Source organism: Echinococcus granulosus (assembly GCF_000524195.1).
Source record: "Echinococcus granulosus chromosome Unknown EG_S00158, whole genome shotgun sequence".
Lineage (NCBI taxonomy): Eukaryota > Metazoa > Platyhelminthes > Cestoda > Cyclophyllidea > Taeniidae > Echinococcus > Echinococcus granulosus.
In genome coordinates this window covers 13,878-37,569 of record NW_020170538.1, presented here as the reverse complement: position 1 = coordinate 37,569, position 23,692 = coordinate 13,878, and the positions used below count along the sequence as shown (strand labels likewise).

Below are 23,692 nucleotides of genomic sequence, written 5' to 3'. Positions count from 1 at the left end.
CGAAAAACGCCCTCGATCTACAACCTGGTTAACACTTTCAGCGTCTGGAGGCTAACTGCCGCACTGCTTCTAAGACCTCACAACATCCTCTGACTATCAGGAAGCAAGCGCAATGGAGCACAGTAATTAATTCATTGACTCACATCCAAAGCAATTTCACGGGAGTTGGCATAATCACGTAGTTAAAAGAGGCCCTTGAACCAAAAAACAGGAAGTCAACTGCTGGCAAGCATCGCATGTCACTCTCTCCCAGGGCTGTTTGAGACGTGAAGTCGTAAAAACAATAGCCAAATTTATTAGTCAGTGCAAAAAAAAGCCGAAAAACGAATGCAATGAAAATTGAAGGAAGGCGCTACTCAATTTTTCGCCGTTTGGCACGCTTATGCATTTGGAGATTTGGGCACCCTGTAAGGGCAAAGCAAAAAATGGACGATTCAAGCAAAGTGGATGGCTACACCATAGACAGATGGATGAATAGGTGGATACGGAATGGAAGCATGGATAAATGAGTTCAGGGTAGATGGGTGGATGGGTTCGAGATGGATAGATGTGTATGACATGGATGCCTGGATAGGTAGATACGGGATGAGTAGTGGGTGGGTGGGCGGATGGATGAATGGAAAATCTTACCATTTAGCTGAGATATCAGCAGCCTCGGCATCTGATTTCATGTTTGCCAATAAGTCGGCACGAAGAACTAAAAGCAAGGCATCAAAATAGGAGCACATTGCCTTTCTGGTAAGGACTAGGGACCGCCAATGAAAGACACTTTCTGGGGCTTATTTACAACGCCTGGTTTTGACCTTAAAAGACATCAATGTTGAGCGCTCAAAGCCTGTTTTACGCATTGAAAAGGTTGAAGCACAAACCCACCGTCTCTGGCTCTGGAAGAGACGTTTTGCGAGGTCATATGAACTCTAGCCATAGGAACGAGGTGTGCCTACAAAAGAGCAGGAACAGGGAATTACTTTGCAAAGCCAAAACAGGGGACGCGGTAGGTGTGGAATAAATACCACCTTCAAAGCTAAAACACATACGACGTCCCTCCCCCGCCCCCCAACTTATCGAATTACCAATCTGGGAAAGAAACAGACACCATTTATAACTCGTAGACGGGCTAGGAAAAAATTGTTTTACTACCAAGTATTGAGAAGGAATCAACAAGTCACAAACTTCTCTTTCAATCATAAACCTCTATTTATCTTTACTCGGGAGAAAAGCATCTAGGGTCCTCCTTTTGGGGCAGCAGAAGGGTTTTTGAACTCAAAATGTCAAAAGCGCATCTCAGCCGCACTGAATACCCGTCACAGAAACGGTAACCAATCAAGTGTCCAAGAAAAGTGCCCAAGTGCCTGTACTTATGTCACACCGTCGGGCACATTCCTTACTCAACCTTGAGGCCACCATAGGCCTTCCACCTAACCTCTCAACTGTTATTCAATCGGAGAGGGCTCTGCGTCCATCACATTAGTACAGTCATCTTTGAACAGGCGAGTCTACACATTGACAACCGTCTGAGGGATTTTCATTTTAAAAACCCATGTCGGATTTGGTGAAAACGTGTCTCCATCACACACCTACTCACGATATCCAGAAAATGGCGGAAGGCTCCTCCTCCTCCTCCTCCTCCTCCTTTACCACTAGGTCATTCTCCCAACTGATTCACTAGACCTACCTGTGTCCCGAGAAGAAATGCTTCTTCCACGTGTTCAGGCTGTGCGGAGTATGTCGAACAGAGCCAGGATCGTTCGGCCGAAAAAATTTCAACAATTCATGAGGCTCAAAGTGACAGGAAGGTGGTGGCGAAGACAAGTGAAACCACCGCGACGACAGACTGACGCAAATCTATGAAGACGCATCACCTTACGGCAACTGCCACGATCCTGCACTCTGCATAATGTCTGGTAAGTGTTCCCACGAAAGGCCTCTCTTGTGCGCCACTAGATAGGTTCTCAACAATATCTGACGAAAATTGGAAGCTGCAACTCATATAAACCCGATGGAGGCATAAACACTGTCTGATTGGCAGTTAAGCGAATTCACGGTATCATCAACCTTCTGGAAGAAGAAGAAGGAGACTTCCTTCCCACAGATGGTGAAGAGCAGAGTGAAGAATACCACATCGGTAGACTGACGCATATCTGCATTTCAAACGACTCTACAGGTTACAACAAATCCATACGGTGAGTTATGGCTCCCAACCTCAGAATCCGTCTTGGTCACCTGACGCAAGTTGTCGCATGACGCACTCAGTTGTGACCAGTTAGTCCCACCTCTCTCTCTCTCCACCCGTCTTCACCGTTTCTCTGCCTTAGGTTGATTAATTCACTCCTGAGATAGAATAATGAAGTAGCCTTTCGATCCACAAAGCAATTCGACTCGCACGCGGGGTTTCCTTCTACCACTCACCTGTATGAGAGTTTCATCCATGTTTGAAAGAACAACTCGCGGAGGAGTGGTGACTTGATTAAAGAAAGATAAGAGAATATAAAGCCCCTTTATAACAAAGTTTAAAATTTGAAAAAAAAAGGAATGTAATAAACGTACACAGTTGGAAAGATAGATCCCTGTTCGCCAGTCTTTCTCGTATGAAGTCATACAGAGCAGATACTGAAGAAAGGCAAAAAAATGAGCCGATGAGACGAGAGATGTTAAAAATGGCTTATTAATGTTGACTACCATGTTCTTGAGGTCTGAAGCAAGCTTGAAGGCAGATGTCATCAGACCAGGTAAATCGAATGATGCACCTTGGGGAGTTCTCAATGAGTGCAGATCTTGCGGACCTTTGAACACTGCGTTCGCCCAGAAGAACATCCGTACCTCTGGCAAAAAAGAGAATTAAAGAAGCATGAATAATGTTGGAATAATTTTTTAATTCTGAACTGAACAACCAATAGCTATAAAGGTATCAGTTGGAGAAGGATGTGTGGATGGTTGAATGATGTGGGACAGATTGGTTGTGCTAGCGTTAAAGGAAGAGCAATCACCCCGGAACTAGTCTTCTGCTGAAAAAAATGGAAATAACGAAGCATGAAAAATGTTGGAACTATTTACTGATTTAAAATTAAACAACTGATAGCTATAAACCCATCAATCGGAAATGGATGGATCCAGGGTGTGTGGATGGATGGATACAGGATGGATGGATACAGGATAGATGGATGGATGCAGGATGGATGGATGGATGTATGCAGGATGGATGGATACAGGACGGATACGGGATGAACTCGTTGCGGTAGCGTTAAAGAAAGAGCAACCACCTCTTAACGGGTCTTCTGCTAAAAATGGAGTAGTCGTGTCAATGGGTGGAGCTTTCCTCACAAAAGCCTACGCTATTAATCTCTCAAACCACCCTAACGTTTTCACCAGACTTACTTCAAGCCTCAGACGTCCTCCATGGATAAGTAGGGGATGCATGCCCTCCTTCTAAAGCAGTGTAGCTTACATCTAGGTGGATCTCCCGGTTACTCTGATAGAGGTACATTTATTGTGAAAGATGGAATTTGGATAATTTATGAAAGAGTGGCTAAGTAGACTACATCCAAGGCTTGGTAACTGCCTCGATTTCATATTCCATAACTTGATAAAACTACGTTGAATCAAGAATGAGTCGGTAAGTTGACTGGGAGACATGAGCCAAATGAGGATCGAAAAGAATTTAGTGACAAGTGAGGCACGCTACTTCTCACTGGCAGCACCGAGGAGGACTGTCATAGTCAAATGCGGCTAGATGCTTGAACCGTAACTATACCACGGGGCTCATTTCGGCATTCCAAGATTCAGCCACCATGACGGTGGCATGGAACTCTGCCACACGTCTTTCAGCTCCTCTGTAGGTTGATAGTGGAGCTGCTTCTGGATTCTTATACCCGATAACGGCTTCAATATATGACTTAAACCACCAGGAAAGTCAAACTCACGCTTCCTTCCGTAGATCGGATATGATGAGACGCAGTTCACGTTCCGTGAGTTGAAAGTACTCATCAGGTAGTTCTTCTACGAGAGCAAAAAGTGGTTTTCATTAGAGTTACTTAACGGGTTGGATAGAAAATGCGTACTGACGGCTGTAAGGTGGACAAAAAACTTACCCGACTCCGTGTCGTGTGAGACGGAGGTTTGTCTTCGGAAAAGCACTTCTTCCCGTTCACAGGCGCCACTTGTCATCTCGGCACTTCCACCTCTACAACAAAAATATTAGTTAAATTAAGGAAGGCATTCAATTCTGTTCAAAGTTGGAGTTGATGATGGACAAACTTGAGGGGATTTTGGCAAGGTTATATGGGCTAATTCCGCTGTAAAAACACCTAAGAGATGAGTCACACAGGATGATTGAACTCATGAGGTGTGCGTTGAACGACCATTTGACCATTGTATTTAGTTGAAGCCGCATATATTGTGAAGGATCCAAGGGGCGATTTCAGGGAATTCCTTACAGAAAAATGGTTGAGGGATGTGAGCTACTATTCAGCGCGTCTATATTAGATCGTCTCGCCATTAAGGCAATAACGTCATGTTACTTCTTATTCTGGAAGAGATTGTGAGACATGAAGTCAAATAAAAATAACTTTTAGATAAAAGGGAAACAAATTAGCTTACGCTTCTTCCGGATGCAGGAGATTTCGGCCCTCTGTCTCGGTGGGAAACTAAGGGTAATAAGGAATGAAGATGACTAGCAGTTTTAAATAAAGCGAATGGATGAATGGACGGAGGAATAGATAGATGATGAATAAGGGATTGAGTGAATGAAGTGCTAAAAGAATGAATGGAACCGAAAGGATTGAATGAATAAGTGGGTGAGAAATTTACTGATAGATCTCACCTTGAACTTGGGAATGTGTTCCCGCATGGCGCCTTGTTGGGAAGAAGTTGCCACATCGGGCTCCAAACTGACCCCAATCATCTCACCCACTGTTGGTGACTAAAATGAGAATAAAAGGGATTCCAAATTACCCCTTTCGGTCGTAAACCCGAAACTTCGTCTTTCTTTCTCAAAAAAAAACCTTAAGAATTAGCTTAGGTAGATGAGCGAGCGGCATAACAATAAAAGGAGGCACTGCTGTAGGAAAACCTCTGGTAGTGATTCAATAGCATCGCATTATCCACCAAATCGTGATCAATTGCGTCGATGATGGTTCAGCTATGTCCCAGAAACAGATTGGGAACTAATAATGACCTGTTTTAAGTAGGTTTTGGCAATGGCAATGGACATGACCAACCACTGGTCGTCCACACAAGATATTTTCCTGCTACGCGATCGTCCGCCTTTGCAATTTTCCATGTTTCGGTTCTTTAGAAACAGTAACCCTCCTGTAACAGCAAAACTTTCTCATAGGTATAAAACAGCTCGAAAAAGTATGGTTTTGGTGGAGAAAATAAGGAATTTGTGGCCAAAATGTTGTAGATAAAAGAACCATCCCCGCAACGTCAAATTCAAAAGTAATGCTACAAAAATGCCTTGAAATTGGTCCAAGAACCACATTCATGAAAAAAATGAAAGGCCAAAAAGTGTTGACATATTAGACTTGAGCTCTAATGCTTTTTAAAGTGAGTCAATGGAAAACACTTTAAATAATCCTTAGCGCTTCCGTAGTGCTTCAAGGTAGGTAGATGAACAATACATCACCCACTTTTTATATTTTTGATTGCGAAATGACATGTTTTCTGCGAGGAAATAAAATCTCACCAAAGACCAAACAAAAACGCTAATTTCCCCAACTATTCACTAGTCTTGAAGGAATAAGAAAGGTAATGAAGAACAATCGGATTGTCAGTTTTTTTGAGCCCAAAGACCGAAAATCTATTTAGAAGTATGCAAAAAAGGAAATAAACTCATTTCGTTAAAATGACTGTCTGTTTACTCAGCTGAAGAAAGGGCATGGGTCATCTCGATGACATATTTTCTTAGTGGCCACAACAATTGCCATCAGTCAGTCGTTCCATTAACCAATCACAGTCAACGATCTAACTGTCCAATCAGACTCTTAGATCATGCGGACAAGGAATGAGTAGCAATCATGACCCCTCTATCGCGATTTCCACTCGATTATTCCTCAAACTTTGCAATAATGTCTCGAGGATATTTCTGTTCAGAGGAAAAGATCCGTTTTAGATTGCTTTTGAAGACACCTCCTGGCCCCTGGCTAACCAACAAATTTTAATGAGTTTCTTCTTGTCGAAAAAACATGCATAAATATGCAAGGAAGAAGAAAATAGACGAAATCACCTAACTTCTACTTTTCTGGTGGCATGATGGGAAGAGGGATGTGTAGATCTACGCATGTCTTTACCATGCTTAAAAATCGTGGTAAACAACCCTCATTCCTAAAATATTCACCAAATCGGATTACTGATTGTTCAATGAATTTCTATGATCATGTGGACCAACAATTTTAACTCTGTCAAATGAACCGAGAAAGATTTTCTACAAAGAGCCAAGTAATATAGAACAATCGGCTTTTATACCACTTTTAATCAAGAAAGGAGCATCCAAGCGTGTACCTTTTTAGGATGTTCTCGTGCTGACTCATCCGGATCGAATAGGGATCTGGACGATGCAGAAGTAAATATGGAGAATGGTTCCAGTGTGGGGGAGGTACCAGCACCAGCAGTGCTACCGCTACCACTTGGAAATATGATGGAAGCGGACTCTCCCTGAGGCAAATGTTGCTTGTAGGGCGGTTGGCTCGTTCCCGCTACTGGCGCCGGTGGAGATTGATGTTGTGAGGCTGGTGGCGGTGGTGGTTTCTTAGCAGGAGGCGAAGAACTGTCAGAGGTACCAGCGCCGCCACTACTACTGCCACTTGGAGACATAAAAGTGGACTCGCCCTGAGACAAATGCTGCTCGCAAGTTAGTTGACGCGTTCCCGCTACTGACGCTGATGGGGACGAGTGCTGTGAGGCTGGTGAGTGTGGTGGTTTCTTCCCGGGAGACGATGGACTTCCCGAGGGCTGCTCTGTTCCAGTAGTCGGTGAAGATGCACCAGCTGAAAACAGATCATTCATTTACATTTCACCGATATCAATGCCCTCCTAGTGGAAACCCAAGAATGAAATAGTGCATTAGCTGGCATTATGACTCCCGATTTTCAAGCCAGACCGAAGAGAAGATTAGTCGATAAATTGGCCGTGTCAAACAAAGTCGTGGTGATTATTTGCGTACTCATTATGTCTATTCGCCAATCCGTAGGCAGTTTTAGGAGGATGGGTGGACGAATAGGTGGATGAATAAATGGGCAAATCTTTTCACTGCAAAAGCCTTCAGATCCTCACTACCATCCAGCACCACAGTCTCGTTTTGAGTCAGTTATACGTCACTTTTACGATAAAAGTAGTTAGAATCTGATGAGCTACACCTTAGCTTGTTAAGTACATCATTGTTTATAGAAGCTACGAAAAATAGTTGAAAATCCTAACTTGCGCTTTGAAAAGCAATGATAATGCAACTCTATAAAGTGAAACATTATCAGAGAGAGAATCCAACTTTTATTGATGTCAAGATAAGTTAAAACATATATCACTAATTAATAGGCCATCGAATCATAGCAGAACAACTTTAAGCATTTCAGTAATAAAATAAAATAGTGATTCTTCGACTAAAAAGGATTCGCCAGCAAAAGCCCATTTCCTTATCCGAGTGTAATTAACTGAGAAACAATCTCAGTCTAAGAATCAAAAAATAAGTACACTATTACTTGGATCATGGCCAAGGCTGCAAGAGACTCAATGGACTCGCTAGTGAAAAGTTACGTTTGTTCCACTTTATCAAAATTTGATCAAAAAACGTACCAGGGAGAGATGGAACATGTGGGGAACCTTTCGCAACGCTTTTGACAGGTTGGGGTGGTCCACTATGCAGTTGAAAGAGAGCGGAACCTCGAATCCCCAAACTATCGAGTGTTGTATCACGAAGTGACGCTTCTCCACCAATCTAATAAAGAAAAATTTGGATATATATCCAAACCTACAACCCACCTGATTTTGTAGATATATCACGGTCGGTACAAGGCCATCAGCTGTTGGTGTGAGAAGTGCAGCGATCCTTAGGCAAAAGAATAATTAGAGTGATGAGACAAAAAAGGCAATCCTTTTAAAAGGGACCAGGAACACACCTTTTGTCTTGGGAGGCAAGTGTCTCCAGGATGCTCCAAATTGAAGAACTTGAGCATCCACTCCACTCAACCCTGTGGCTGTCTTCAAGACGAATTCCGATGCGAACAGTGCTTGTTGAGGGGATTGGCATTGCTTCTCCTTCCTCGTAGGCCACTAGCTCTAATGTAGCGCGGTTGGTCAAACCGGAGTATTGGAAAGGAAGACTCAAATCGACAGTTCTCCTCTTGTGCCTTTTATAGACCAATAAAAAGCCAGTAGTTTAAAACAGGACGTCGACATGTGCATGCCGCATCTTAAATACTTACACTAATTTGTGTGCCTTTGGATCCAACGATCTCTTAGCGCATGCTGCCTCAAAAACCTGAAACCGTGTGTCAAAGGAGTTAGATTACCTTTATTAAGGGCGCCTGAGCCTTGACTGGGAAAACCTCCAAATGACCGGTTGGATAGCGGATATTTAAAAAACTCATCAAGTGGGAAATGCTTATGATTTAATGACTTTCACTCATACCAAACACCGCGGGATATTTTCCCGTTGCGATTGGCCACTTCCTAACCAATCATAGCCACATTTTAATAAATCTGAAAACTCTGCTTTAACTGCATGACAAAAAGTTTAAATAAAAATGCACAGGTGTCCCCATTCAACGGGCTTTAAGACAAAATGTGCTACCACGCTTGTCTAAACGCAGAGCTTTTGTGCTGGCCCATTATCCCTATTGTATTTGGATATTTTTGAAAATTCAAGCTAACTCTTCAAAACGGTTTTGTTCTAGTGTTGTCAACCGTGTTTCTTAAAAAGGTCACATATGCTTTGAAACACTGTTGACCCCAGCCACAATTTGTCTAGTGGTAAGAAATCATTTATAATATCAAATTGCTGTACAGTGAAGGTGGCAGGGGCAATACCTTAAATCTATTTATTCGCAAAGACCTGTTACGGAAGCCATTGTGCTATCAATCGTTGGATTATCAAGCTCTGCCTGGCATTATTTCCTGCTCATTTGAAAGCACTCTAATACTCTAAATTTCATTGATCTTTAATTTAGCTACGCTTAAACTAATTGTAGTAGAGGCAACACGGAATCTTACACCAAAAAGAACAGTCGATGTATCTGGGATATGTTCCAATTCATTTGGTACTATCAATTTCAAACTTTCCTTTTGATCTCATACGATGTATGCCTACAGTTTTGCTATAATGCAATTCTGCCAAATATTCACAATCCCTAATGGACACTCGCAGTTTTCTCAGTCGGACTTCCCGAAACCCTTTTTTGGGTTTTGGATTTCAATTTTTATTCCTACATTTACAGCCACTCTTCATTATGAATGCCTAACGAACTCGGCGCATTGTGCAAATTGTGTTGGTCCGATGTCTCGCCGGGCGGGCGCTTGGCGAGCCCCTCTCTCTTCCGGCGTCTAACAGATAGCTCGGATCCGATGCTGAGGTCGCTCAGTTTGACCGTTGGTGCTGAATAAGTCGTAATGAGTTTGTTAAGATGCGCGTTTTCTGTTAGTTTCTTTCTCATGTATTTTTACTCACTCCATTTCTTATCACTTTTTCATTTTTCTTGAGGTGTTTAGAAGCAAAAGGTCCCATGAATATTCCTCAAATCGATTAACCAAGCGCCCTCCTTATATTTTTTTGATACTTTATGCAAGAACTTACTGATTTCGCATTGTTCCAAGCTCATAAAACCCTCTAAAATTTCGTTTGCACTTTGGTTATTGTAATTGGTGAACCACGCTTTGGGTGGATTCAGCCTGGTGCCCGATGGAGACCTTGTCAAAGCAGGTGAATCCGCCTTCTTTTGGGGGGTATTAAGGGAAGAAACCCGCTGTTTAAGTGGGGAGGAATCCGTCCGTATTGTGTGACTATCTGAAGTAAGGTTGTCAAAATCTTTATTTCAGTCAACTAGTTTGGTTGGTTTATTTTTAATTCGTTAAGACTAGTACTCTTACAAAGCACAAGCCGCTTAAGTGCTAGCTTAATCTTAAGTATCTGTCGCCTAAGTGTTCCTTTGTGAAGCTGTCCGGAAATGAGCCAGCATTCTATGTTTAAACTGCTTTTGTTGGTTGACAGTTGGGTCTTATAGATGTTAGACGCATCTTGAACTTTCAACCGAAGTTTGGGAATAAGTCAGTGAGTCTTGGAAAGGCCTCGCTTTGAGCTGCGAGAGCTATTCCGCTTCGAATTTCTCAGACTCCTGGTCTTTCGGTATCGTTAAGACAATTAGCACCGATCGTATCCGCGATATTAAGGACTTGCTGATGCCTACGGCTTTATGGGATATTGAGCCATATGTAGAAGGTCCACTGAGATAGCAATTTAAACTGAAGGTGTAATTATTGAAAGTGGTTACTCAGGTTCTTAAGGCAAATTATCCTTTTTTGGCTTTTACAAGTGAAATTCTCGGAACTTGAGGACAGAAATGGATAGTTTGAACGTATCGTTACTCTATCTTGGGGGGTCACTTTTGTCTTTGCCCTTATAAGCGCTTACTTTAGTAGGAGGTCGGTACTCGAATTGATAAAACAACCTCCATATACCTTACTACAGTACGTCTACTTGCCTTTATCTCAGTAGAAGTGATTTACGCAACCTAAAAAAATAAATGTGCCTACACATTCGTCCTGTGGCTGGATTCCCTTCGGGTTTGCCAGTCCTAGCATCAAACACAGGCAGGCTGGAAATTGCCTAAAAAGGCGCAAAAACACACCTGTTCCCAAGTACTTACTGTTATCCAGGTAGTAATTAGTAAGGATACTTACCCAATCGTGTCGCAATAAAGTATCCCTCTTTTCAGGCACCTTGAGTTTCACCCTCACTGCCTCATCACCGCGGTACCAACGCCGAATGAGGTAGAGGAAGACAGCTAATTGAAGGAAGTAGAAGACTTCAGCGAAGATCATCTCCATCAGTATGTACTTCTCACTAATTGTAAGCTCTTTGCTCATTTGTTGTGATGAAATCTTTAAAATATGGAGAAATACTTGAATTTTAGCTACTTACTTCCAGAACAAGCTAAGTTATCACCAAGCTCACTGCAATCCTGACATGAAATGTCATTATTGATTAGTTTTAAAAACATGTCAAAACGTGTCAAATGTTCGCGGATTTCTGTCTAATCAAGTAACTAAATGTGCACCTTTATACACTTCTTAAAGCTAGTGGAATTATAATTGGTAAAGGATGATTTGGCTAGAATTAACTTACGGATACAACATCAGAGATGATTGATGCCACCAAAAGATCCGATTGGAGAGGTTGCTCCGCATTTTTGCACTTTTGTGATGCCTTCCCCGGGACTGCTGTTTTCACTGACTGGGCATTCAGCTTGTGTCTACAGAGCGGTGTCCTTTAATTCTGGCAACCTTTATCAATTTTGGCTGTGCGATTTTACTCTTTGGACTTTTATATTGGATGCGGGTTATTGTTTCGCTTTTTTTTACAAATCTAGATGGTGGTTCAAGGTGTGTACTTTGAGTTGCCAAATCCATTTAGATACCTCGCATAGATCTGTTTTCTAGTCTACTATTTGCTTGACTTTCTAAATGACACTAGTGGAATTGCAAGTTATCTTCATCTAAATGCTGCATCATCTGATGCTTCTTGTTTATCTAGTCTTGTGTTTAACACTAACCTCAGAGACAACTTGGTTGACAACTCACCGTCTTTAATAAGTTCGCTATTGGCACCACGTGTCTGCGGCATGTTCTTTATCAGTTCACGCTAACCTGTTGCGCCATAGGGTGGTGCAAACAAATTGTTTAAAACAGTGAAGTAGGCGTAAGATGCGGATTGTGGTGTTTGGTTTTTTCCCTGAGACCGTGGCAGTGAAAGTGAGGAAGATCGGTGGAAGGAAACTGCCGCAATAAGTAAAAAAATAGTTGCCATTAGCATGGAAAATTGATCCCTCATTATTCACTGGTAGCACTGAGGATCATCCAATCCAGCGAGACGCGTATTTTAAATTATTACTAAATATTCTCTTTAGAATCGAACACAATTATATGCATGCTACTAACAAGTGCAATAAGTAGACTCGCCGTAAAAGTGTTCATTCTGGGGGCTTTTTTGTTGTTCACCACCATCACCGTTGCCGAGATAGTACATTTGGACGTGGTAAATAGTGCAGTGAGTGAACAATATTTTTTTTTCAGAAATTTAAGCCGAAGCAATTAAAACGAGGGTATAACGTATGAGATGGACCAAACTAGCCTAAACCTCAAATGCTATATAGCAACTGATTGTCTGGTCCAACGGACTAAATATTTATTTTAAATAATGTGTTACGGTGGCGCCTGATCATCGCAGTCGACAGTCAGATCATTAGTTAACCATTTACCGAAAAGCTGGCAACCGCCAGCTACAATTCTTTTCACCGAATTCAGTCCTTCATGATGTAACGCCTTATCGCCAGTCGTGGTTACCATTCACTCTATTTGCTAGATTCAGAGCTATTTAAAGCAGTCCATTTGGCTTAGCATCGGAAAAGTGCACCAAAAGATGATCAGCTTGCTCGGTTAGTGCCAAAAGGGATAGAGAGAGGAAGGAGTGTGGTGATATCTGTAGATTTCAAAAGTCTGCTTCGATTAGGGAGGTGTTAGCGATTTTTGGACCTACCTTCAGGAAACCCCATCGAAATCTGCAATGTGAGGTCTGGAACCCTGTTGCTATGATGGCTGACACAGACGTGTAATTACTGATTTCGGTTGTCTGATTAGCCCCTCCTGGAACGCTTTGATTGTCGTTTGGGTTTTATTCAGCTCAATGAAGTATAAGTGTTTAAATTGTGTCCATCTCTCTATTGGGGCCATAGAAAGTAGTGTAATTAAAAGAGGTCCACCATCTTGGCGGCCTAGCCTTCGAACATAATATCCCATGTGCTTATTACCACCTGAAAAGGTAACAACAGGAGAGTTTTGTGTGCTTAGACTGCGAGATTTCGATCTTACGATTTGCCAGTCACGTGTGCTACGTATGAGGCGAATTGGATTGGGCTATTTCATCCTATTTGTGAAATGTTCCTCCTGCCCTTCATTTTAAGCTTCTAGCAGGTATCACCGCCTTTTCCAGACTCGTTTGTTTTCAGGCGTGCATTTCGAAGCATGTTTAGGCAAGTTAGTCAAACTGCTTTAGTGAATGAATAACTCCTGGCGAAGTACAAATACGTAGGTACTTGCTAATTGGCTAATTCCTCTTCGGTTAAGTGAATGGGTCTACATCGTCTCACAAACCTGGCAAACTGTCTTGAATTATTTCCGGTCGCCTTTATCCTATCGGCAAACACTAGCATTGCTTCGATATTGTGAGTTTGCATCTCAGCAACTCTCTTAACCGCCCCCCATATCAACCATTCTAGGGTCTCGGAATGAGGACAGACAGGAATTCACATGATCCCGTACTACGTATCACTTTTCCCCCCTCTATGGGAGAGACTCGAGTTTTGCTAGTTTGAGTAAGGAATTAAATGGATAACCGTCTCCAGTACCTGGATGTAGACTACTGCGCTACTCCCTGTATTTGTAAGACCGGTTCGCGTCGGCTTTTTTATCGACGATGGTAAATTTCGATGTTCTACTTTACTAGCAGCTTTTTTGTTATAAACCTGACATTCCTCATAGAGCCTAGAATGGCTTTCAGGATTTAAACACGAAAGTTCTAGTTATAGCATCTTACAGCATTGTAATCTCGACTCGCCCTCGACTCCAATAGTCGAGCCTTGTTTTTTTGCGCCTGCTGAGGACACTTGGGTCACAAAGTGCGTCTCTATTCGCCTATTCACTTCCTCATTGCCACGCCCATCTGCCCTGTTTTTGACCATTCGTATAGGTATTCTGAAAACACTTTCTTGTGCGCATTTGCCCAATGAGTCACTATTTTTTTTCCTCAATTCTATCTTGCGGCAGCATTGGTTGTCTTCGATGCAAAGAAGTTCGGTTGTGTTGGCACTCTTGTCAATGAGTGAGGGTGTTTTGTGTGAGAGCTGATCCTTCGTACTTGTGTTATGTCCATGGGCATGCCCACGTTGTCGTTGCTAGCCCCTTGATGGCTCAAATTGCAGTGGACGGACTAGAGGTGATGCTGCAGTTGATTATATCCTACAGACCAGGGTGGTGGTGTGTGTTTGATTTGTTAGGTGGGTGTATAGCTTCCACGTGGTGTCCAAACCTCGACCCTTGATGTGTGAATGGGTAAATGGGTTGGTTTCGCCTAAGAAATGACATCACATGCCATGTTGCATGCTCTCAATCCCCCCCCTCCCTCCCTGCATTAGTCATGGTGGAGTGGGTATGTTCAGTGTGGTAACGTTGAACGTATTTCGATGACAGAATGCGTGTCGACGTGTCCAACCGTGTCTTCGTCTCACCACCCCTGGAAGCATGGTGTGGTGGTAGTGACATGGATGAGGTAGGTGGGTGGTTTGAACACTGGACATGTGTCGGCCAGACGGCTGAATTGGAGTGAGTTGATCTGGCCTTCTTGCAACAGTGGGAGGTAGGAAGGCGGTCGTCGGATTTGGTAAGTCGTTCAACCGAGGCAATGCAGACAGTTGTGTTGCTTACCAAAAGGACGAAGGTGTCGCGTGACATGCTGTCTTGGCTACGTGAATAAGTGTGAGGGAGGGAGGTGAAGGTGAGCAATTGCCAAAATGTAGTTGTTGGTAGGTTGGGATGTGAGTCTGCTTGGAGTGAATCTCGGGTTCGCCCACCACGGATGACATTCTTCTGTGTCACCTTTGGAGTGGGAATTGGTCGATCAACTTTGACGTGAATGTGGTTAGGAGGAATGGGAGGAGGGTGAGGGTGAGGGGGAGTGGAAGGTGTTGGGCGTAGTCGGTGTGGGTGGTTCCAAACTAGTATCACCGTGGTGTGGGAATTTCCTCCCACCCCTGTTGTTAACGCCTCCTTGTCCCTTGCTCACTTTTTTTGCCTGTTTGTTCGTTTGCTGTTTGATTGAAAAATGAGGCGATTGCAATAAGGCCTTGTTTATGTGCTACGTCTCTTCGATGTTGGTCAAAAGTTCAAGAGTCCAAATTCTGACCTCAAACCAGCACCACGTGGTCAAATTATGTGTTTGGTAGGCTTGGTTGTGCATCTGTCGCATGAATAAATAAGTGTGTTAACCTTGGAATTGATCATTTCGTGCACGGTCGAAGTGGGCGATGGAGGTGCCAGTGGAAATGGAGGTGAATTTGTCCTCTCCACACACACACACACACACATACATGCACCAATAGAGGTATACACCAACATAGGCACACATGCAAAGCCGCTGCGGTCGAGATGTTTGAGGCGTGACGGAGGGGGAAGGGGGGCGGGTGTTCCTTCTCCTTTGAGACGACTGGAGGGGTGAGGAGGAGGGAGGTGGACTCAACTCTCAGATTGGTCTTGCTGGTGACCCCTTCAAATTGGCAGAAAGTAGTCGTGGCATTGTCTTTTTTATGCGCTGCGGTGGTGGTTATTGATGAGGTGGACGTGTAGAGTGCTGTCGGCTACCTGAAACCGTTACACCAACATGGGTAGGACCAAGGTGGAATGAATCATTCCACTTGTAGAACGGTGAATAGATGGTGGCTGTAAGGAAGGGCGGGAGGGCGGGCGGTTGGTTGCCGCATTGAGTACACATGCCAGTGGGGATGAAGTCTTGTTGGCGGCACACCCACACACATGCACAGACACGCGTACTCACTGACAAGGCGTGGACACATTTTGCGTTGAAGTTGGAATTATCTTCTGTGCGGAGTGGGCTAGGGTCGCGGAGCTCATTATGTCCATTATGTTGCAAGGTCAGTGTGATTGGCCACCGACACGCTCAGACAGGAGTGATGAATACGCTCTCTAATGCATTCACCGTTCTCAAGGGCAAATGGGACACTGAAAGTGCTTTGAGTAAGAGCAGTGGTTGGTGTAACTTGAGCTTGACAATGATGTTGGGGACATGTGTCACTTGTACGGAAGGGAGGACTAGAAGGCTCGATGGCAAGGTTGGAAATATCGGGAGAGACTGGGAAGGTTTGCATGATCCCGCTCCTTGACTCTGAATATTATAGATTTGAAAAATTTGATATTGTTTGGCGTGAGTGGGAGTTCATTATGCCTCTCCCCCATCCCCCTATCTACGCCCTTAACCACGTCTCCTAGACCCATCCCTCTTACCATTGGTGAAGCAGGCATTCCTCTTCTGTCGTGTTTTGGGTAGTGATGAATTGGCGGCAGTTGTGTGAGATCGTAACTTTGATAGTTAGGTGCTTGCGAAGTTGTTTGATCCTTCCTTGCAAAATATTAAGAATCTACAGGAGCGGAGGAATTACACATTATTCGTCCATCTGTCAAAAGGTGTTTAGTTTTTTTAGCATGAGTGTCCATGAACTTATCTTCCTTCCATGCTACATTTTGTAGAAGTGTACTGGATGTTCGAGTATTCGTAAAAAGTTATTTTGTCCTTCCCCCCATGGCGTTTTCTGATAGTTGCTTATATTAGACGATTGAAAATCGAGAGGAACTGGGAAATTCTGCATGATTTGTCCGTTCGTCGAAAAGTGTTTGTTTTTTTTGCCATACGTTTCCATGGCCCCTCCTTCGTCCCTTCCCTGCCACATTTTTTAGAAGTAACTTGGCCATCCAGAAGCTGAATCGCGTGGGATCCAAAAGGAGTCATTTAAGTCACATCTTTTTATTCCCACAGCCATGACAGAAAATGCCACACTGGCTACGGATTCGGCTAGCATGCCATCGAAATACAGCATCGGTGCGGCTTCTCGACAGGGGCGTCTTAACAAGGAGGCTAATCAAATACGCTGCCGGGTTCAACAGTTGCTGGAGGCGGTAGCCGCACACCAACAGAAGCGTGGACGAAAGTCGTCGGACACTGCGACAAAGGCAGTGTGCAACAGTAGTAGTGGCAGCAACAGTACGGCGGCTGGAATGGCGGCACTATTTGTGCGCAAAAATCTTGGGGTTGCGTCTCTGTTCTCCTCCTCGACCACGGTGTCTCTGAACGCCAGGCATTTGCGGATGAATCGACAATTGACGGTGGGTTGGTGATGTGTCAGAGCTGTTTGTGAGGGTGTTGTTGTGGTGCATGTGGCCATATGTCTACGAACTCACCCATCCTGGACATTTTGGCTTCACTTAAGTAGGGATTTATTTTGGACACATTCACCCATTCCTTTACTCTCTCACTTTCCCATCCACTCACGCATCCGTCCAACTATCTGCTTATGTATTATCTAGTGGTAATCTGTTCACGAAATCGCGTGTTCATCCCAGTTGAATTGGACCCTTGAGTGCATTAAAATTTGATCTATTCGTCTACACTTACCTCCATCCATTCATCCATCCCTCCCAGATGCTCCCATTCTTCCATTTGCTCATCTCTCCTTTCCTCAGTCACTCGCCAGTACACTTTGTTGTGTTACCAGTTATGGTGGCTCTTTCACCCAAGGTGTTGCAGTCAAATAGATGCATCGCAGATGGATGCATTGATTCAAGGGTGGCAAGCATTTGATTTACCAGTAAAATGTGTTATGTGTTGGACTAATGTCGAAGTGCTAACACCACTGCAGCAGTCAAGGGTAAGTGATCTCTACAGGGATTGGAAGGCACTTTGTCATCGACGTGGAGAAGGGCTGGGGGAAGGGTGAGCGTAGGAATGGGTTGGACGGTACCAGCAGAGCTCCATGCCACACTGCTAAATTGGCAATTGAATTCCGGAATATTGAAAAGGCGCTCCCTATGGTCACTTTTCTGCTTCGGTCTTCACGAGTCTTTCAGTGCTTTGGAATCACTCGTAGACCGTGAACGTGGAGAACATTCATTATCCCAATTAGTGTATCAGTAAATATCGTCGATTTTGGTAGCCTTCGCATAAATTACGCTCCCTGTCAGGTGAACAACTTTAGGTGGCGGGTTTCTTTGGAAAGCCATGCTTTTGAAGGTCGTAGGTTGTTATTCACCAAACACATCCTCCATACAAGTTTTCTTTATTAGACATTTTTTTTCATTTATCAGCATCATGGATCACAAATCATTGTATTAGGATGGTTACCAAAGGTCATTGCTACTTTGGTATTGCCTCTATTGTGGGTCTCCACGGATTCCATGGCACTTTTACGTATTATCGCACCAGCGGAAAATGTGGCTGTCCTTCTTTTAGAGTGGGTTTACCTATGTTGCCCCAATGCTTTCTGGAATTGAGGGCTCTTTGTAAGCACGTAGACGCGTGGCTGTAGGAGTAGTAGTGTGGTAACTAAATCATTACAGTTAAAAAGCTCTCAGAAGATTAGTCTAGCGCTGCTATTTTTTCCCCATTCCAGGCACGTGACATGATCCTGGAAGCCATTCTGAATCTCTCCACACGCAGAGCCGCGCCCTGGTTCAAGGCGGGCATTCGTACTGGTGGGGGACTGGATGGTGTGGCTGACGCCACAATCGATGCTGTGGACTACCTCAAGGACCTCTGCACCTTCGACGCACCCGGTGGAAGGTCTAACTTCTTTGTCTCCACTGCGAAGAACCCCACTGGTTTGGACGAGTTCTCGTTGGACAATTTAAAAAGGGTCGGACATTACGCGAAAATGCTGGAAAATGTAAGTGTGATTTGTGAAGGCTCTGCATATGCAAAGAGTTGAAGTCCTACTTACCTATCGTAGCAGCTTTCGAATCGAATTCTGTCTTGGAGGTATTAGAGTGGTTCATTAGCTTCTACGAAGCACTACATCAGTCTTCGTGTTTGTTTAAACAGTATTAAGGGGGGAAAGGGCGGTTTAGTGTCCAGCTCATCGCATTTTAAGTAACTAGGATTTGTCTAGGGACTGCTTTCTTGTCGTTTAGCCAGATCGCTCCATGAGCCATGAAGATCCTGTATCTGTATGTCTCCTTTTCACACTTCAGATGACCTACATGAACCCGGACAATCAAACCCACCTGGTGCGTTACAAGGAGCGCGTTCTGATCGATCGATTGGTCCAGTGCATTCGTCTCTGTGCCTCCCGTCTCCCACGTCATGCACCACCCTCCGTTTCCTGGACAGAACTCCTGTGGAAGGAGTCGGAGGAGAAGACATCTGGTCAGCAGGAACAGAACCAACCTCCCACCTCCTCCACTGAAGGTGTCAAACCGGCAGCTTCTACTGAAGTGGAGTTTCAACAGGATCAGCAGACTCTCCTAACCTGCCTTCTTGCGATATTTCGCCTATTTGTAAATGTCTCGCACAGTGGTAAGCGCTCGTCCTCCTTGCTTTTTTTCCATATTTTTATAGTGATTTCCCAAGCTCCGACGTTATTATCGTCTATATGAAACTTTCAGAATATGCTAGCGATCGACTGGGCGGATGTCCAGACCTGCTGGAGGCCACTCTAGACTGCCTCTTCCACCTACCAGATCGTCTACCCTCTTCCCGACGATTTGACCTTCTCATTCTCGTCCTCTGTCTCCTGGCCAACCTTTGTGAACACTGCCCAGAGAATCGAATTCGAGTTGTTCATCTGGAAGTTCGCAGTCCAGAGAGTTCGACCGATGGTGGTGGTAGTGGTGGTGCTAATGGCGAGGGTGTCAGTCTAGCCGATGTAGGATACGAGGACGACGAAACGGAGGGCGATAGTGGGTCTCCGCGCTTGACCACCTCTCCACGCGTGCCTACAGTGTCAGCATTAGACGAGGTAGTGAAGCTCTTCCTCTATCGTGAGAAGAAGACTCTCATGCACGAGTTTGAGCGGGAGGAGGAGGAGGTGGAGGGAAGAGAGAAGAAGACTGAGGAAGCTGACTCTACAACGACGACCACATCAGCTCTTCAGCGACCAAAACCACCTCTCTCCCTATTAACTGACAGCGCAACAGAGACGATTGAAGAAGCGGGACTGAAGTGGCGTCTTGTTGGTGGAAATAGGCATGGTTGTGGTAGGGGAGGAAGCACTGACTCCTCAATACCCGGTGCTGCTTCCCGATCTTCAAGTGAGTGGTGGTTTGATTGTCTGAAAATAGACTGCGTTTCCTAGCTATCAACTGTATTTTCAGAGTCCTTGAAGCGCTCACGAATGCGTGCAAAACGAAGACGACGTCGTCAAACCCTGTTGCGACGTGGAGGTGGTGAGAAGAGAGCCAGACTCGATGGAGGAATGAGTTCTGAAGATGAAGAGGAGGAGGATGAAGAAGACGAGGAAGAGGAAGATGAGGATGAGATGTGCAGTGACGAGGACGAGGGTAGTGATGGTGAGAGATGTCGTTTTCCACTTTTTTGTTCCTCAATTTTAACGAGCTGATTTCACCAGTTATTTGTTCTTCCCTTAAAAGGAAGTGAAGAAGAAGATGAGTATGATGAGGACGACGAGTTGTGTGGAGGAGCTGATGTGGAATTTGTTGCGGAGACGCAAGAGGAACAAGAGAAGTTGAAGGAACGCATGTCCTCTGCCAATCAGCATATGGAAGACTCCGTGGTTGCGGCCTATGCCGGTATGCCAATTTTCTTTGTACTTGTGTTGGTTCTCTTCCAGTTTTGGAGTCTTCACTCCAGTTGGTCGGTCGGTGTTTCAATAGCCAGCTGATAAGATGTATGCATTTATCCATGGCTGTTTGGTTTAGTAAAAGGGGAGATGAATGTGCGGATGGATGGATGGATGACTTTCTTGAATGATGAATGGAAGGATGATAAATTGGGCAGGAGGAGTGAGTGCGTCGATGAATGAATGGATGGATAGACGGTTGTTTCGACTTACGCATGGATAGTTAAATAGACTGCCGAATGGGGAGGATGACAGGTGGTATGGATGGTTGACGATGACCTTAAGGAATGGATTAGTGATTGAATGTTCTGACATCTTAAAGTAGACTCATCCTTCAGTTTCGTACTTCCACCAGGGCTTTGGGCAAATTGTTTGGCCTCTTGACTGTTGGAATAAAGATAGGTGGAACTGATGAATCTAGGGAAGGCTGAGTGAATGACTAAATAGTTCAAAGGATAAATGGATGAATTGGATTGCATTCTTCAATCAGAAAGTTAGATAATTTGATCAGTATCTTGATGGATGGATGTATAACTGGCTGAAAGGGGATTGGCCGTATGGGTAGGCGGTTAATTGGCTGGTTGGTTGCTTGGACCGATTAACAGACGATTACGTGAATGAATGGCTGGATCTATGAATCGAGGACGGTCGGTCAGACGGATCTGAGATGGACAAACGTCCGGGTGAATGAATTCTCCGTTCACCTTGTATGCCGCGAGCGCTTAACCACAGTAAGGAAAGCCAATGGTGCTTACGAAACAGGCTTGGAACACCATTGATTTGCATGCAGATGTGCATGGCCAAATGTGACCACCTGCGACTAGACCACAGCTAATCCATACATAAGCATTAAATTTTGTCAGACATTGATTAAGAACCAACCAAATTAAGCATGCTCATGCGTTCGGCTGTTGCCGATCGTTCAGCTCTACGCGGCCGTCTCCTCGTCTCGAGCGCTTCGATTAGATCGGCTGCCTTGAGCGAGGACATCCAGCGCGTGGGCATGCATACATCCCCACAAGTCTATATTTTTCTTCTCTTTTCTCTCCCTATAGCTCTTCTCCTCGGTTGCATCCTACAATCCAGTCCTCGGTATGCTGAGCGCATCCGCTCACGTCTCCCTGAACCTGGAAAATTCCGTCCACTAGCCATTATGCTAGCCAAACTCCTCTCATTCCTCTCCCTCGCGCGCGGTGTCGAAACAGCCGGCTCAGAGTCCATCCTGCGCATCGTGCGTACTCTCGAGGCGCAGGATCAGCCCCAACAGCCGTCCACGTCGAAATCGCCGACGATTTCGCGACCTGGACCCACCCCTCCGGTTACTCGGTCGGCGCTGCGCGCCCGACACGACTCCTGAACAGCGTAGCTCAGCTGATCCTCGTGTGTGTATTTTTACAGACTCGCCTCCACGTCCCCGGCCTGTCCCCTCTCTATCAGTTGCATTTCTACAATTGTCAAATGTGCACAGAATTTGTCCAGGAAGTACTATTTCCCCTCCCTCCATCTTGTTTCTCCGTCTCTCTCCTTCCTTCTCCCCTCGTTTATGTGTACGTGTGCTTTTCTAAGCACTTCACATCAGCTGCTTTTCCCCCACTGCCCTACTTCTGCGTATTAAAAACACGAAGGCTGAAAATGTAGAACTGTGAGAGCTTCTTGACCGTGAACGGAGGGATGGATTCAATGACAGATGGATGAAGCCGGAACGGATAGGTTGATGAGTGTGTTAATGATGAAGTCGAGATCAGTGGATGATTTGCAATAAGGGCGGATGGATACAGAAACAGAGCAGTAGCTGCAGGATTCCAACTCCTCGCCTTAATCTCCTCTCTCATTTATCCAGTTCTGTGCATTTAAAAGGAAAAGGCTTTGTTATGGAGCGGATTCATAATGGATTACCAGAGTTTGGATGAAGAGGCAAAGGATTCACAGATTAGATCTAAAATACAAAGAGGATATGTAGTCCGATGATTGGAATGTATTAGTAGATTCGAAAAATATACTAAGGAACTAACGAAATTGGTAAGGGTGAGTGAGTCGATCTAGAAAGAAAAGACACGATAAAGAAGGGTACTTAGGACCCAGGAAAAAGCAGTGAATAGACGCATACGCGATGTGTGAATAAATGGATGGATGGATACAGGATGGATGGATGGATACAGGATGGATGGATGGATGGATGGATGGATACAGGATGGATGGATGGTGCCAAACGTTTGGTTGCAATGACAGTCCTCTAGTCTTTCGAATTGCTCACTTGGTGCATTCATTTAATAGTTTGTTTGATTTAGAATGAAGGTTTCGTCTGCTGGTCGGGCCTTTAGCTCAAGTCATCTTGTCGGTGGGCGACTGATTTTCGGATGTCATTCAACAAATTTTTCTAACCAAAAGCTTAGCTACATATACAGTCAATCCACTGGAAGGTGAAATAGATTTGTGAAATGGAAGATTTGGTTTCTTAGGCCGTAAAAATGTGGACGGTATATAAACACATGGAACGGTGACTGAAAATCTGTAGAAGCAATAGACGGTTGATTTGGTGAGTGGATGAAATAAAGTGACAAGTAAGTACATCAAGGCATCTGCATCGAACTGGTTTGCCCTTTTTCGCGGCTGCATTGTTTAATAAATGTTTGGACTTAGTGATTGTTCCAAAATCCATCCACGGTGGATGGAAGTTTTGATGAGATGGTAACTAAAATGGACCTCGGCTGAGTGAGTGGTTGATTCTACGAACCAGTGAATATATCTACCTCCTCAATCGTGAAAAAAAGATAGATGGTTTATTGGGTGGACGGAAGAATAGATGGGTGCTTGGACGGATGTGTTTATGTCCAGTTGAAGGAAATGGGTGGACTCGAAATGTACAGCTGGAATGCTGGTTGATATAACAGATCGTTGGACGCGTATATGAGAGCTTCGGGATCTGTGAAATATGTCTCAAACTTCGGCAACTCATTTGCGTGGTGGTCGAGTGTTGGATGGCAGTTGAGCGCCACTTTGACATCACGGTGAATAAAGATGTCAGTACAACTTTAAGGAAGTCGTTATCCAGCTCCGATCTAGCAGCCAAGTGA

General features: G+C 44.4%; 3 protein-coding genes across 3 annotated transcripts; 1 reads left to right on the top strand and 2 right to left on the bottom strand. All coding sequences in view use genetic code 11, as the record gives it.

Moving 5' to 3' along the window:
• Positions 1-380: 380 nt before the first annotated feature.
• On the bottom strand, positions 381-8,579 carry EGR_09639 (UBX domain-containing Tether; the record flags this gene model as incomplete). Its single annotated transcript, XM_024498888.1, has 16 exons — positions 381-405; positions 631-697; positions 874-940; positions 2,410-2,462; positions 2,548-2,610; positions 2,680-2,822; positions 3,921-3,996; positions 4,089-4,180; positions 4,597-4,643; positions 4,820-4,918; positions 6,499-6,983; positions 7,786-7,927; positions 7,972-8,038; positions 8,109-8,339; positions 8,415-8,470; positions 8,502-8,579. The coding sequence occupies 16 exons, from the start codon at positions 8,577-8,579 to the stop codon at positions 381-383; spliced, it is 1,791 nt and encodes a 596-aa protein (XP_024346694.1).
• An 840-nt stretch (positions 8,580-9,419) lies between these two features.
• EGR_09638 (hypothetical protein) lies at positions 9,420-11,070 on the bottom strand (the record flags this gene model as incomplete). The annotated part of the gene is made up of 2 exons (XM_024498887.1): positions 9,420-9,583; positions 10,851-11,070. The coding sequence occupies 2 exons, from the start codon at positions 11,068-11,070 to the stop codon at positions 9,420-9,422; spliced, it is 384 nt and encodes a 127-aa protein (XP_024346693.1).
• Positions 11,071-11,345: 275 nt separating this feature from the next.
• EGR_09637 (Wings apart-like protein) lies at positions 11,346-21,975 on the top strand (the record flags this gene model as incomplete). Its single annotated transcript, XM_024498886.1, has 8 exons — positions 11,346-11,379; positions 16,805-17,151; positions 18,435-18,707; positions 19,012-19,336; positions 19,426-20,070; positions 20,134-20,328; positions 20,410-20,568; positions 21,674-21,975. The coding sequence occupies 8 exons, from the start codon at positions 11,346-11,348 to the stop codon at positions 21,973-21,975; spliced, it is 2,280 nt and encodes a 759-aa protein (XP_024346692.1).
• Between the last annotated feature and the right edge of the window lie 1,717 nt (positions 21,976-23,692).